At 36.4% G+C, this 13,616-nt stretch overlaps 1 protein-coding gene across 1 annotated transcript in view; it reads left to right on the forward strand.

Moving 5' to 3' along the window:
• Window positions 1-6,383: 6,383 nt before the first annotated feature.
• The window catches only part of LOC138076876 (5'-3' exoribonuclease 1-like), a 78,925-nt gene continuing 71,692 nt past the window's right edge, over window positions 6,384-13,616 (forward strand). The window contains exons 1-3 of the mRNA XM_068969206.1: window positions 6,384-6,388; window positions 6,824-6,980; window positions 8,514-8,633. Of these exons, the coding sequence (XP_068825307.1) occupies window positions 6,384-6,388; window positions 6,824-6,980; window positions 8,514-8,633 (282 nt within the window). The remainder of the gene's footprint in view (window positions 6,389-6,823; window positions 6,981-8,513; window positions 8,634-13,616) is intronic.

The following is a 13,616-nucleotide window of genomic DNA, read 5'->3' on the forward strand; positions in this document are numbered from 1 at the left end:
GAAAAAGTAGACTTTGCAGTTCTACAGAAAACAGCATAATTTTGATCATTATGGTAATGGGAAGAAAGGATTTTTTGTTTTGCAAATTAATGTAGACCTTCAACGACTATGGTTTTGGAGAAGATAATATTCATTGGCATGTATTATGCAGTATACCCTTGAACAACATGGGCTTGATCTGCATAGGTCCATTTACATGTGGATTGTTTTTACTGAAGACTTAATACAGTACTACATTTTTCCCACTTGGTTGAATCTGTAGATGTGGAACTGCAGATACAGAGAGCTATCTAAAGTTATGAGTGGATTTTCTACTGCAAGAGGGTTGGCATCCCTAACTTCTGCATTGTTCAAGTCTCAACTGTGTGCCTATGATAAAAATTGCCAGATAGAAAATGGTTAGTGTTTTGCTTCATTTTTTCTAAAGCTCACATCCCACTTATCTCAAAGGCTACCTGGCTCAGCCTCAGGTTAACAACTAGTATAAAAGTTCCTTAACAACTTGACCTCTAGAATGGTGGCTCATATTTCTGAACTACAGCCCTCTATAACAGTTCAGTTCAGTTCAGTCACTCAGTTGTGTCCAACTCTTTGCGACCCCATGGACTGCAGGACACCAGGCTTCCCTCTCCATCACCAACTCCCGGAGCTTGCTCAAACTCATGTCCATCGAATCAGTGATGCCATCCAACCATCTCAAACTCTTGTCATCCCCTTCTTCTCCTGCCTTCAGTCTTTATCAGCATCAGGGTCTTTTCCAGTGAGTCAGCTCTTTGCATCAGATGGCCACAGTATTATTGGAGCTTCAGCTTCAGCATCAGTCCTTCCAATGAATATTCAGGACTGATTTCCTTTAGGATTGACTGCTTTGATCTCCTTGCAGTCCAAGGGACTCTAAAGAGTTTTCTCCAGCACCACGGTTAGAAAGCATCAGTTCTTTGGCACTCAGCCATCTTCATGGTCCAAATCTCACATCCATACATGACTACTGGAAAGCCATAGCTTTGACTGTACAGATTTTATTGGCAAAGTGATGTCTCTGCTTTCTAGGTTTGTCTAGGTTTGCATAGCTTTTCTTCCAAGGAGCAACCATCTTTTAATTTCATATGTACAGTCACTGTTTGCAGTGATCTTGAAGCCCAAGAAGATAAAATCTGTCACTGCTTCCATTTTTTCCCCTTATTTGCCTTGAAGTAATGGGACCGGATGCCATGATCTTAGTGTTTGAATGTTGAGTTTTAAGCCAGCTTTTTACTCTCCTCTTTCATCTCCTCAGGAGGCTCTTTAGTTCCTCTTCACTCTCTGCCATAGGGTGGTGTCATCTGCATATTTGAGGCTGCTGATATTTCTCCTGGCCGTCTTGATTCCAGCTTGTGATTCATCCAGCCTGGCATTTCACATGATGTACTCTGCATATAAGATAAATAAGCAGGATGACAATATACAGCCTTGTCATACTCCTTTCCCAATTTTGAACCAGTCCATTGTTCCATGTCCAGTTCTAATTGTTGATTCTTGACCTGCATACAGGTTTCTCAGGAAACAGGTAAGGTGGTCTGGTACTCCCATCTCTTTAAGAATTTTCCACAGCTTGTTGTGACCCACACAATCAAAGACTTTCACGTAGTCAATGAAGCAGAAATAGATGTTTTCCTGGAATTCCTTTGTTTTCTCCATGATCCAACAAATGTTGGCAATTTGACCTCTGGTTCCCCTGCATCTTTGAAACCCAACTTTTCCATCTAGATGTTCTTGGTTCATGTATACTGAAGCCTCGCTTCAAGGATTTTGAGCATAACCTTGCTAGCATGTGAAATGAGCACAATTATCTGGTCATTGGAGCATTCTTTGGCATTGCTCTTCCTTGGGATTGGAATGAAAACTGACATTTTCCAGTCCTGTGGCCACTGCTGAGTTTTCCAAATTTGCTGACATGCTGAGTGCAGCACTTTCACAGCATTGTCTTTTAGGATTTGAAATAGCTCAGCTGGAATTCCATCACCTCCACTAGCATTGTTTGTAGTAATGCTTCCTAAGGCCCACTTGACTTCACACTCCAGGATGGCTGCCTCTAGTTGAGTGACTACACAATCATGGTTATCAGGGTTATTAAGACCTTTTTTGTATAGTTCCTCTGTGTATTCTTGCCATCTCTTAATCTCTTCTGAGCCACCAGGGAAGCAATGAAGTTGCTTAGTTGTGTCCAACTCTTTGTGACCCCATGGACTATAGCCCACCAGGCTCCTCTGTGTATTCTTGCCATCTATTAATCTCTTCTGACTTCGCTGGTGGCTCAGACGGTAAAGCGTCTGTCTACAATGCGGGAGACCCGGGTTCAGTCCCTGGGTTGGGAAGATCCCCTGGAGAAGGAAATGGCAATCCACACTCCAGTTCTATTGCCTGGAAAGTCCCATGGACAGAGGAGCCTGGTAGGCTACAGTCCATGGGGTCGCAAAGAGTTGGACACGACTGAGCGACTTCACTTCACTTCTTCAATCTCTTCTACTTCTATTAGGACCTTACCATTTCTGTCCTGTATCTTCCCCGTCCTTGCATATAATGTTCCCTTTGTATCTCCAGTTTTCTTGAATAGATCTCATCCTTCCCATTCTGTTGTTTTCCTCTATTTCTATGCATTGTTCATGTACTTATTTCTACTTGGTGTTCTCTGGAACTCTGCATTCAGTTGGGTATATCTTTCCCATTCTCCCTTGCCTTTTGCTTTTCTTCTTTCCTCAGTTATTTGTAAAGCCTCCTCAACCAACCAGTTTGCCTTTTTACATTTCTTTTTCTTTGGGATGCCTTTTCAGTCACTGCCTCCTGTACAGTATTATAAACCTCTGTCCATAGTTCTTCAGGCACTCTATCAGATGTAATCCCTTGAATCTATTTGTCACCTCGACTGCATAATCATAAGGGATTTGATTTAGGTCGTTCCTGAATGGCCCAGTGGTTTTCCCTACTTTCTTCAGTTTAAGCCTGAATTTTGCAGTCAGGAGCTCATGATCTGAGTCACAGTCAGCTCCAGGTTTTGTTTTTGCTTACTGTGTTTAGAGCGTCTCTGTCTTTGGCTGCAAAGAACATTATCAATCTGATCTCGATATTGACCATCTTGTCTAGTGCCAGGTACTATCCTAAACATTTAAAAAATAACTCATTTATAATTTAAAAATATAAACATATATAAATATATGTACATAATGTGAAAATGTTAAGTTGTTGTAATTCTCACAACCGTTTTTTTAAGATTAATAGAATTATTATTATTTTAAAATAGAGGAAGTTAAGGAATAGAGAGACTTAAGTGATTTGCTCCAGGTGACATGCATAGGTAGTGAGTGGCAAAGCCAGAATATAAGTAACAGGCAGTCTGGCTCCAGAGCCCATCCTTAACCATGAGATGAGGCTGTTTTTCTGTCAGTGAGATAAAAGTTTCATAAAATTCTTTGTACCCTTATTATATGTACTATACTTGGATATTTTCTGTGCTATTATTTTTACTTTTAAAAAAAATGAAATACTAAGAATCTTTCCTAGAGACTGCCCAAGGAAAGATCCAAGATTTCCATGTTGCTCCATTTACTCAGACTGTTTTCTAGTCTAGACATAGCCTTTGTGTAAGGCCTGTATTCATACTTATCTCTGGTAGCTAGAGATAAAGAAATTGTAGTACAACTCATCAGGTCATTTGAAGTTTTGTCAGCTATCATTAGCAAGTAGGACTTTTGAGACTTAGAAATAAGATATTTATAATAGTTAAGCATTTAATTCTTTATTCCTTAGTTCTTTTATTTGCTTGATTCTGTTATAGAGAAGTTAGTCAGTTCAGTTCTGTTCAGTTGCTCAGTCATGTCCGACTCTTCCCCATGAATCACAGCACTCCAGGCCTCCCTGTCCATCACCAACTCCCGGAGTTCACTCAGACTCACGTCTATCGAGTCAGTGATGCCATCCAGCCATCTCATCCTCTGTCGTCCCCTTCTCCTCCTGCCCCCAACCCCTCCCAGCATCAGAGTCTGTTGCAATGAGTCAACTCTTCGCATGAGGTGGCCAAAGTACTGGAGTTTCAGCTTTAGCATCATTCCTTCCAAAGAAATCCCAGGGCTGATCTTCTTCAGAATGGACTGGTTGGATCTCCTTGCAGTCCAAGGGACTCTCAAGAGTCTTCTCTAACACCACAGTTCAAAAGCATCAAATCTTCGGCACTCAGCTTTCTTCACAATCCAACTCTCACATCCATACATGACCACAGGAAAAACCATAGCTTTGATATCCCCAGACCAGATATCAATCTCTTGTGCCCTTCATTGGCAGGCGGACTCCAAGCCACTGTACCACCAGGGAAGTCCCCAGGGTGCTCTTTTTTTGCTGTGTGTGTGTGTGATTATTTTACCTTAAATGATAGTTTTTTGGAGAAAATGACATTAAAGGGAATATTGTTCAGTGGATATAACACTTTTCAAAATATGTTCTAGCTGCTATAACCAGATTTTAAGATCTTCCTGATTTCCTCCTGTGATTCGCTCAGGCATCCTCCCAAATAAGATTTCCATCTTTGTCTTCTGTCACACTCTGAATATTTAAGAAAGTGGTAGTGCCACTGTTTAGATAGCTTCATTAAACCCTCAAACTTGATACTAAAGATATAGTACATTGACTGAATAAGTATGCACAGCAGGTTTAAGTATTCTGATAGTTGGTTTAGGAAAACTATAAGGCAAATTTTTAATGTGGCATGATAGAATTTTTTTAATATTTTAGAGTTTTTTCTGATTGCAGTTTTTGGCTTATTCATTGATTAAATAAATCATGTGAGGCAGAATGTGATATTAGTAGATATGTTTTAAACACAGTGGCGTATCTTCAGGAAATAATGTTATAATGAAAATATTCTTTTCTATTTTCAGTGACTTTCTGGCTGATCAAGCTGCATGTTATGTTCAGGCAATACAGTGGATTTTGCACTATTACTATCATGGAGTTCAGTCCTGGAGCTGGTGAGGGAATAAAAACAAAAATGAAGTTTTGTAGTTTATAATGGCTCATTCTACTATAAGCTCATTTGATAATCTCTTCTTTTTACTTTTATTTATAATATTAATAGTATTTTTTAAAAAATACATACAGCCAAGTTTAAGTGAAAAAGAATCTTTTTTAGTATTGTAATATTTTAAAAAGATCCTTTTATAACAAAGATACTTCCAGCTGTAGTAGATGGCCCATAATAAAAAGCTCTCTGTTAATCTAAGGATTTAAACAATTACTGGGTCTGAGTGATGGTTAAGTGGGATTGTTTATTATATTCTTCTCTACATCTTTATGTGTTTGAAAATTTTTTCTGTTAGTAATGAAGAATGGATTATATGCATGTTAGACGGGGAAGGGTAATGAAGAAAGGAGAAAAGAATTTACTTCTCCTGGAATATAATAATTCTCTATTTATCTCATGTTTTTTATTCCAGCAAGTTCCATCTACATTTCCAAACCATCCACTGAAATAGAAAACAAGTAAAACAATGATACAGGGAAAAATAGACACTTTTAAGTGATGAGATAGCTTGTTTTGTTTTGTTTTCAGAGCATCTTCTAGGCTCTGTGTTAAAGCACCAACAGCAAAACATACCAGTGCACAATAATGTGGCATTAATTATTAATAGAATTTCACTTACTAATAGCCTTTAAAAAAATATCTACAATAACTAACAAGATTCTCAGGGCATCTATGAAGAGCACTGTAGTGACAAAAAAAATCCTTGATTTGCCATTTTTTAAGAAGGTGAGTGTAAGTTATACCTATTATATTACCAGGCACTGAGGCCAAGCACTTGTAAAGCATGTGCTCATATAGTCCTCAAAGCTGTTTAAAGTAAATATTGTTTTCTGCTTTTGACAGATGAGGCTCAGAGAGGTTAAATAGCCTTTCCAGTATCACACACCAATATCCAAGTACATGCCTATCTGATTTCCAAAGTCTTTACATTTTCTTTTTTTTTTTTCGAAGTCTTTACATTTTCTATTGTTCCACATGCCATTCTGCCTCCTAAATTTTCCCATTCTTTTGAAGTATGCCATAATTGTGGAATATAAAAATATTCTGTTGGCTTTTATTTTGGTATTTTTAGTCAGACATTAAGAACATTGAAATTTTTAAAATTTTTAAAAAATTATGTTTGAAATTTCTAAAAATATTTCTTCATGTTAGATATAGGAAGATTTTAAAAACAAATAGTGTGCATGATTGACAAATGGTTTAATCCTTATCACAAACACAATATATATATGTATACACAGCTAATTCAAAAATGATGATTCTTAGAGCTGACTAGTAACAACCATATGAGCTCAGACTTCCCTATGTCTTCATGAGAGAAGCTCAGGCCCACATGAAGTAACTGAATGTCTTCTGACTGGCTTATTAGTTCATTCTGAGAATCTTCTTCGGAAGATTCACACTCAATACTTCTGAAACTGGAGTCATTGTATTATTTATATAAATAATAAATTATATTTTAAATGTGTTATTAATATATATACCCTTCAATTATGTACATCTAAATTTTTGAAATATAAACCACTTTAAAAATTAAGGAAATAAAATACTTGTCATCAAGTAATCTACATTTTCCAACATTGCTAATTTCTTATATTCATGTGGCATAATTGTGAGTGATTTTTTTTCTTTAGAATTATTGCTATGTGTGGACACGACTGAACATACACACGGAGGCACAGCTGTTAAAATAGAATATTGAAAAGTATATTCTAACTATTGATCTGTTTCATAAAATTTGTCAATTGTTTAAAGTTCAGTTTTGTCTTACAGGTTTTATCCGTACCATTATGCACCTTTCCTGTCTGATATCCGCAACATCAGTACACTCAAAATCCATTTTGAACTGGGAAAACCTTTTAAGCCATTTGAACAGCTTCTTGCTGTACTTCCAGCAGCTAGCAAAAATTTACTTCCTGCATGCTACCAGGTGGGTTTTAGAATTAAATGTATTTGTGTTATTTTTAATATTTAGGAGTTCCTCCTCCAAACCTAGAAACATCATACCAAATTTCTTTAATAGCTAAATATATTTATTTTCAGTTCCAAATATAGTATTTCTTAAGCAAGTCCCTTGAAAAGTAATTCCTTGATTTAAAGTTAACTTGTTTTAAAAATGCAGACACATTTCATAAACCATTCAAAGGATAGCTTCTTTGTTTTCAGTATCTTTAAGCACATCTCTAGTTTGTCTCTGCACTGATGAAAGTAAATTGAGCTTGGCAAAATCTAAAGCCATCTGCTCTGTCCAGATACTAGATTTTGTTTCTGTTCTCTTTAACCCTCTACCTAATAGAATATGGATGATTCTAATAAGTTGTTTATCTCAACAAAATTGCTGCTTCCATATATATTTGGATTTTAAGAATTTCATTTATCAAATTATGGAATAAAAAACTTCTCTCTGATTAACATACTTCATGTAACAGGAGAAAGCTGTTTCAGGGGTGATTGGGTCACCAAAATTACACTAAGCCTGCTAAACTGATTTTGAGGGCAAACTTCAGTTTAGTTCTTCTAGAGCATCAGTCTCTTCTTCTAATTCTGTGGCCTATGCCAGGAATATAGACACACATAAATATATACATATCACATACCTTCACTGCTTGAACAGTATCCAGCTTCCTTCTAAATCTTTCTGAAACTTAACCTGTCCTTCATTCTGGCCCATGGCCTTCCTTCCTTTAGTTTCTTTGATGCTTTTTTTCCTATCTTCAATACATTAAGAATTGATACTCAACCATTCTGGACTGATATAGCCATGCAAGTTTCTATAGCCACATGTGTTTTGATTCTTCTGTACCCATGACATACTGATTATATTATTTTGAATATTACCCTGAGAAATATGCTTTTATTTCTTTAAAATTTTTTATGTCATGATCTTCTGTATTCATTTCCTAGAGGATATCTTTAGGTTTCTTTATCTACTTCTGTTATAAAATCTCTAATTAAAAACATGTCTTATTGGGCTTTCTATCTTTGCTATTGGTGGTAAAGAGATTCTTGTATTTTAGGATTTCTTTTTATTTTTAAATTATCTTAGATGACAGTTATATAACTTAATAAAATCAGTTGATTATGACATGAAAATAAATTGTCTAAGGTTAAAAATGGAGTGTGTGAAATGAACTGAAATCTAAATGGAAAAACAGAATTTAGATGAGCCTTGTAGAGTGAAAAGACTATGGAAGATGATAAAATTCAGAGTAAGGATAGTTTGGCTATATAACTAGCTTAGTGGAATGAGAAAGTGATGAGTGGCAGTGAAATAAGAAGTCTCATACTTGAAAATCAAAATATAATAAGTATACTGTAACATACCTAAGATGTGAAAACTTACTTTTGCTTTGCTTAGAAATTTTCAATTGTAATAGGTAAACAAATATTATTAATATATTAAGAAAAAGCTACATTGATATTAGTTCTTACATTTCTATTACACTATTTTATGTTTTCACAGCATTTGATGACCAGTGACGATTCACCAATTATAGAATATTATCCACCTGATTTTAAAACTGACCTGAATGGGAAACAACAGGAATGGGAAGCTGTGGTACTAATACCTTTTATTGATGAGGTCAGTGCATGAAATGGTTATATATACACTTGTATTTTAATTAGAGATTACTTCACATAAATGAATGAGCAATGGATTTTAATCACCATTTGTGTTAATGAATTTTAACTACTCTCATCTTCGTTCTGTGCATCAAAACTTATAAGGAAGCTGGCATTGCTTTACTAATGTTAGACCAAGTAGGCTTCAGAACAGAGAGTATTACCAAAGATCAAAGACTTAAATAACATTATAAACCTACTTAACCTCATTAATATTTGTAGGACAGTACACCCAGCAACTAAGGAATACACATTTTTAAGTGAAAGACTGTTCACCAAGATTATTTGGTAAGGCATAAAAATGTCTTAATAAATTAAAAAGGGTAAAATCGTAATGTGAATGTTCTCTGACCACATAGAATTAAGTTAAAAATCAGCAACAGATCTCCGAAAATTTATAAAAATTTTGAAATCAAATAACCCACTTCTAAATAATCCATATATTAAAGAAATTTAAAGGAATATTTGAAATGTTTTATATGAATGATAATGAGAACACATATCATAATCTGTGTTATAAAATTAAAGCAGGCCTAAAAGGGAAACTTAAGGTTCTAGGTACTTATACTAAACAAGAAAATATTTTGAAGTAAATTAAACTTCCTACCGTAAGAAGCTAGAAAAACAAGAGCAATTTAAATCTAAACTAAGCAGAATGAAGAAAACAAAAAGACAGGAGCAGAAATCCATGGAAAATGAACAAACAATAGAGAAAAATCAATGAAACCAAAAGTTGATCCTCTTGAAAGATTAATAAAATTGATAAATCCTAGGAAGACAGATCAGAAAAGGCTTTAAAAAACTAGAGCACCAGGGGAGAACACATAAATTTAGAATGAAAGAAGAGGTGTCCTATAAATCCTATAATTATTTTAAAAATCGATAAGGCATATTGTAAGCAATTTTATGCCAACAAATTTAACAACTTAAATGAAATGAACACAGTTCCTTAAACACGATTCAGCAAAACTGACAGAAAAAAAAAATAAAAATCTGAGTAATCCTATATCTTTTAAAGACATTTAGTTCATAATTTAAAATCATCTCGGAGAAAAATTCTAGGCTCAGATGTCTTGACTTGTGAATTCTAGTAAGCATTCATGAAAGAAATAATACAAATTTTATACAAACTTTGACAACATAGAAGAGGAATAATCACTTCCCAATATATTAGGCCAGCATAATAGCCAATGGTGCTATAAGAAAAGAAAATTACTTGATAATATCCCTCCTAAGGTAGATGCAAAACTTTTAACACAGTCAAGCCAGATGGGATCCAATAATATAGAAAGATAATACTCATAACCAAATGAGATTTACTTTAGAAATATAGTGTTGGTTTTCAATGTGATTTACCACGTTTGAGTATTCAACACCCAATTTTAATAGAAATGCTCAACTACTAGAAATAAGAGGGAACTTCCTCAACCAAATAAGTGAAATCGCTCAGTCGTGTCCAACTCTTTGCGACCCCATGGACTGTAGCCTACCAGGCCGCTCCATCCATGAGATTTTCCAGGCAAGAGTACTGGAGTGGGTTGCCATTTCCTTTCCCAGGGAATCTTCGCGACCCAGGGATCAAACCCTGGTCTCCCCCATTGTAGGCAAACGCTTTTACTGTCTGAGCCACCAGGGACGTCAAAACCAAATAAAGTGCATGTTTAAAAAACCCATGGAGAGAGGAACCTAATAGGCTACAGTCCATAGGGTCACAAAGAGTCTGACACAACCGAAGTCATTTGGCACACACATATGCACTGCTAACAATATACTTAATAGTAAAATTTTTAATGTTTTCTTCGTAAAATCAAGCTTAAGACAACGATGTTTATTCTAATCAATTCTCTCTAATACTGTATTAGGAGTCCACTGTATTAAGTCAAGGGAAAGAAATAAAGGCATTAGAAAGGAAGAAGAAAAATTGTTTTTATATGCACATAACATTACTACAAAAATAGAAAATTCTAAGGAATCTTCAAAAAGATACGATTAACAATAAGTAAATTTAGCAAGGTCACAAAATATAAAATCTATACAAAATTCAATTGTTTTTATATATACTAGCATCAAAAAATTGGAAAATATAAATTTTTTAAATAAAAAGACTTTTACTTTCAGTAGCATTAAGAAATATAAAATACACATTTATAAATTTAACAGGATGCACACTGAAAACTACAAATAGTGTTGAGATATGGAGACCTAAATAAACGGAAGAATATACCATGTTCAAGGAATAGAAGATTTGATATTGTTAAGAAATAACCTCTTCCCATATTGATCTTTGGGCTCAGCATAATCTCAGCAAAAATGTAGCAAATTTTTGTATAGAAATCAAAAGTCCAGTTTTAAAGTTTGGATGAAATTGCAAAGTATCTAGAATAGCTAAAACAATCTATAGGAAGAACAATACTGAAAGATTTTCATTATCTGATTTCATGACTTATCATGAGGCTAAAGTAATCAAGGCAGTATGTTTCCTACATCATAATAGGCATAGATCAGTGAAACAGAATAGAGGCCAATAGCCTAGATCTATACTTGTCCAGTTAACAAATTTTCAATTAAGACATCAGAGCTATTCAAGAGGTAAAGAAAAAGCTTTTTAACAACTGGTACTGAAACAGCTGGCTATAAATGTGGGTAAAAACCTTTACATTATTGTCCAGAGCAAGTTATTTGTGATAACTCCAAACTGGAAAAAAATTCAGATATCTTTCAATGAGTGAATGGATTAAAAAAAACCTACAGTACCTTCATATAATGGCATACTGCTGCTGCTGCTAAGTCACTTCAGTCGTGTCCAACTCTGTGAGGCATACTACTCAGCAATAAAAAGAACTACTTATATAAACAAAGGATGGGGAAAAGTTCATTTGACTGAAAAAGTCAATCTCTGAAGGTTTTATATGGTTCCATTTATGTAATATATTTGAAATGATAAAATTATTATAATATAAAACAGGTCTTTGGGGGATAGAATGTTGACTATGAAGGGATAATGCAAAGGAGTTTCTTTACAATGATGTGACAGTCCTGTATTCCAGTTTTAGGGGTGGTTACATGAAGTTTTCGGACTCTTTTGTTGACCATGATGGCTACTCCATTTCTTCTAAGGGATTCCTGCCCACAGTAGTAGATATAATGGTCATTTGAGTTAAATTCACCAATTCCAGTCCATTTTAGTTCGCTGATTCCTAGAATGTCGACGTTCACCCTTGCCATCTCCTGTATGACCACTTACAATTTGCTTTGATTCATGGACCTGACATTCCAGGTTCCTATGCAATATTTCTCTTTACAGCATCGGACCTTGCTTCTATCACCAGTCACATCCACAACTGGGTATTGTTCTTGCTTTGGCTCCATCCCTTCATTCTTTCTGGAGTTATTTCTCCACTGATCTCCAGTAGCATATTGGGCACCTACCGACCTGGGGAATTCCTCTTTCAGTATCCTATCATTTTGCCTTTTCATGCTGTTCATGGGGTTCTCAAGGCAAGAATACTGAAGTGTTTTGCCATTCCCTTCTCCAGTGAACCACATTTTTTCAGAACTCTCCACTGTGAGCCGCCTGTCTTGGGTGGCCCCACATGGCATGGCTTACTTTCATTGAGCTAGACAAGGCTGTGGTCCGTGTGATTACATTGACTAGTTTTTTGTGATTATGGTTGGTGTGTCTGCCCTCTGATGCCTCTTGCAACATCTACTGTCTTATTTGGGTTTCTCTTACCTTGGACGTGGGGTATCTCTTCATGGCTACTCCAGCAAAGCACAGCCGCTGTTCCTTACCTTGGATGAAGGGAATCTCCTCAAAGCCACCCCTCCTGACCTTGAACATGGAGTAGCTCCTGTGCCCGCACAGTAGGCTCTCCTGTGCCCGCACAGCCATCACTACTTGGGCGTGGGGTAGCTCCTCCTTGCCACCGCCCCTGACCTCAGGAGTGGAGTAGCTCCTATCGGTTGCTGCCCCCGACATCAGACGTGGGGTAGCTCCTCCCAGCCGCAGCCCCTGACCTCAGGCGTGGGGTAGCTCCTCTTGGCCGCTCCTGTGCCATTGCACCCTGGCATTCTTGGCCGCCACCCCTGACCTCGGACATGTAGTAGCTCCTCTCGGCTGCCACCCCTGACCTCGAATGCAATCTCAAAAACGACAGAATGATTTCTGTTCGTTTCCAAGGCAAACCATTCAGTATCAGAGTAATTCAAGTCTATGCCCCAACCAGTAATGCTGAAGAAGCTTAAGTGGAACGGTTCAATGAAGACCTACAAGACCTTTTAGAACTAACACCCAAAAAAGATGTCCTTTTCATTATAGGGGACTGGAATGCAAAAGGAGGAAGTCAAGAAACACCTGAGGTAACAGACAAATTTGGCATTGGAATGCTGAATGAAGCAGGGCAAAGGCTAATAGAGTTTTGCCAAGAAAATGTGCTGGTCATAGCAAACACTCTTTTTCAACAACACAAGAGACAACTCTACACATGGACATCATCAAATGGTCAACACCGATATCAGATTGATTATATTCTTTGCAGCCAAAGATGAGAAGCTCTGTATAGTCAGCAAAAACAAGACCAAGAGCTGACTGTGGCTAAGATCATGAACTCCTTATTGCCAAATTCAGATTTACATTGAAGAAAGTAGGGAAAACCACTAGACCATTCAGGTATGACCTAAATCAAAGTCCTTATGATTATACAGTGGAAGTGAGAAATAGATTGAAGGGACTAGATCTGATAGACAGAGTGACTGATGAACTATGGACTGAGATTCATGACATTGTACAGGAGACAGGGATCAAGACCATCCCCATGGAAAAGAAATGCAGAAAAGCAAAATGGCATTCTGGGGAGGCCTTACAAATAGCTGTGAAAAGAAAAGCGAAAAGCAAAGGAGAAAAGGAAAGATATAAGCATCTGAAATGCAGAATTCCAAAGAA

This window comes from Capricornis sumatraensis, chromosome 1 (genome assembly GCF_032405125.1).
Source record: "Capricornis sumatraensis isolate serow.1 chromosome 1, serow.2, whole genome shotgun sequence".
NCBI classification, from domain to species: domain Eukaryota; kingdom Metazoa; phylum Chordata; class Mammalia; order Artiodactyla; family Bovidae; genus Capricornis; species Capricornis sumatraensis.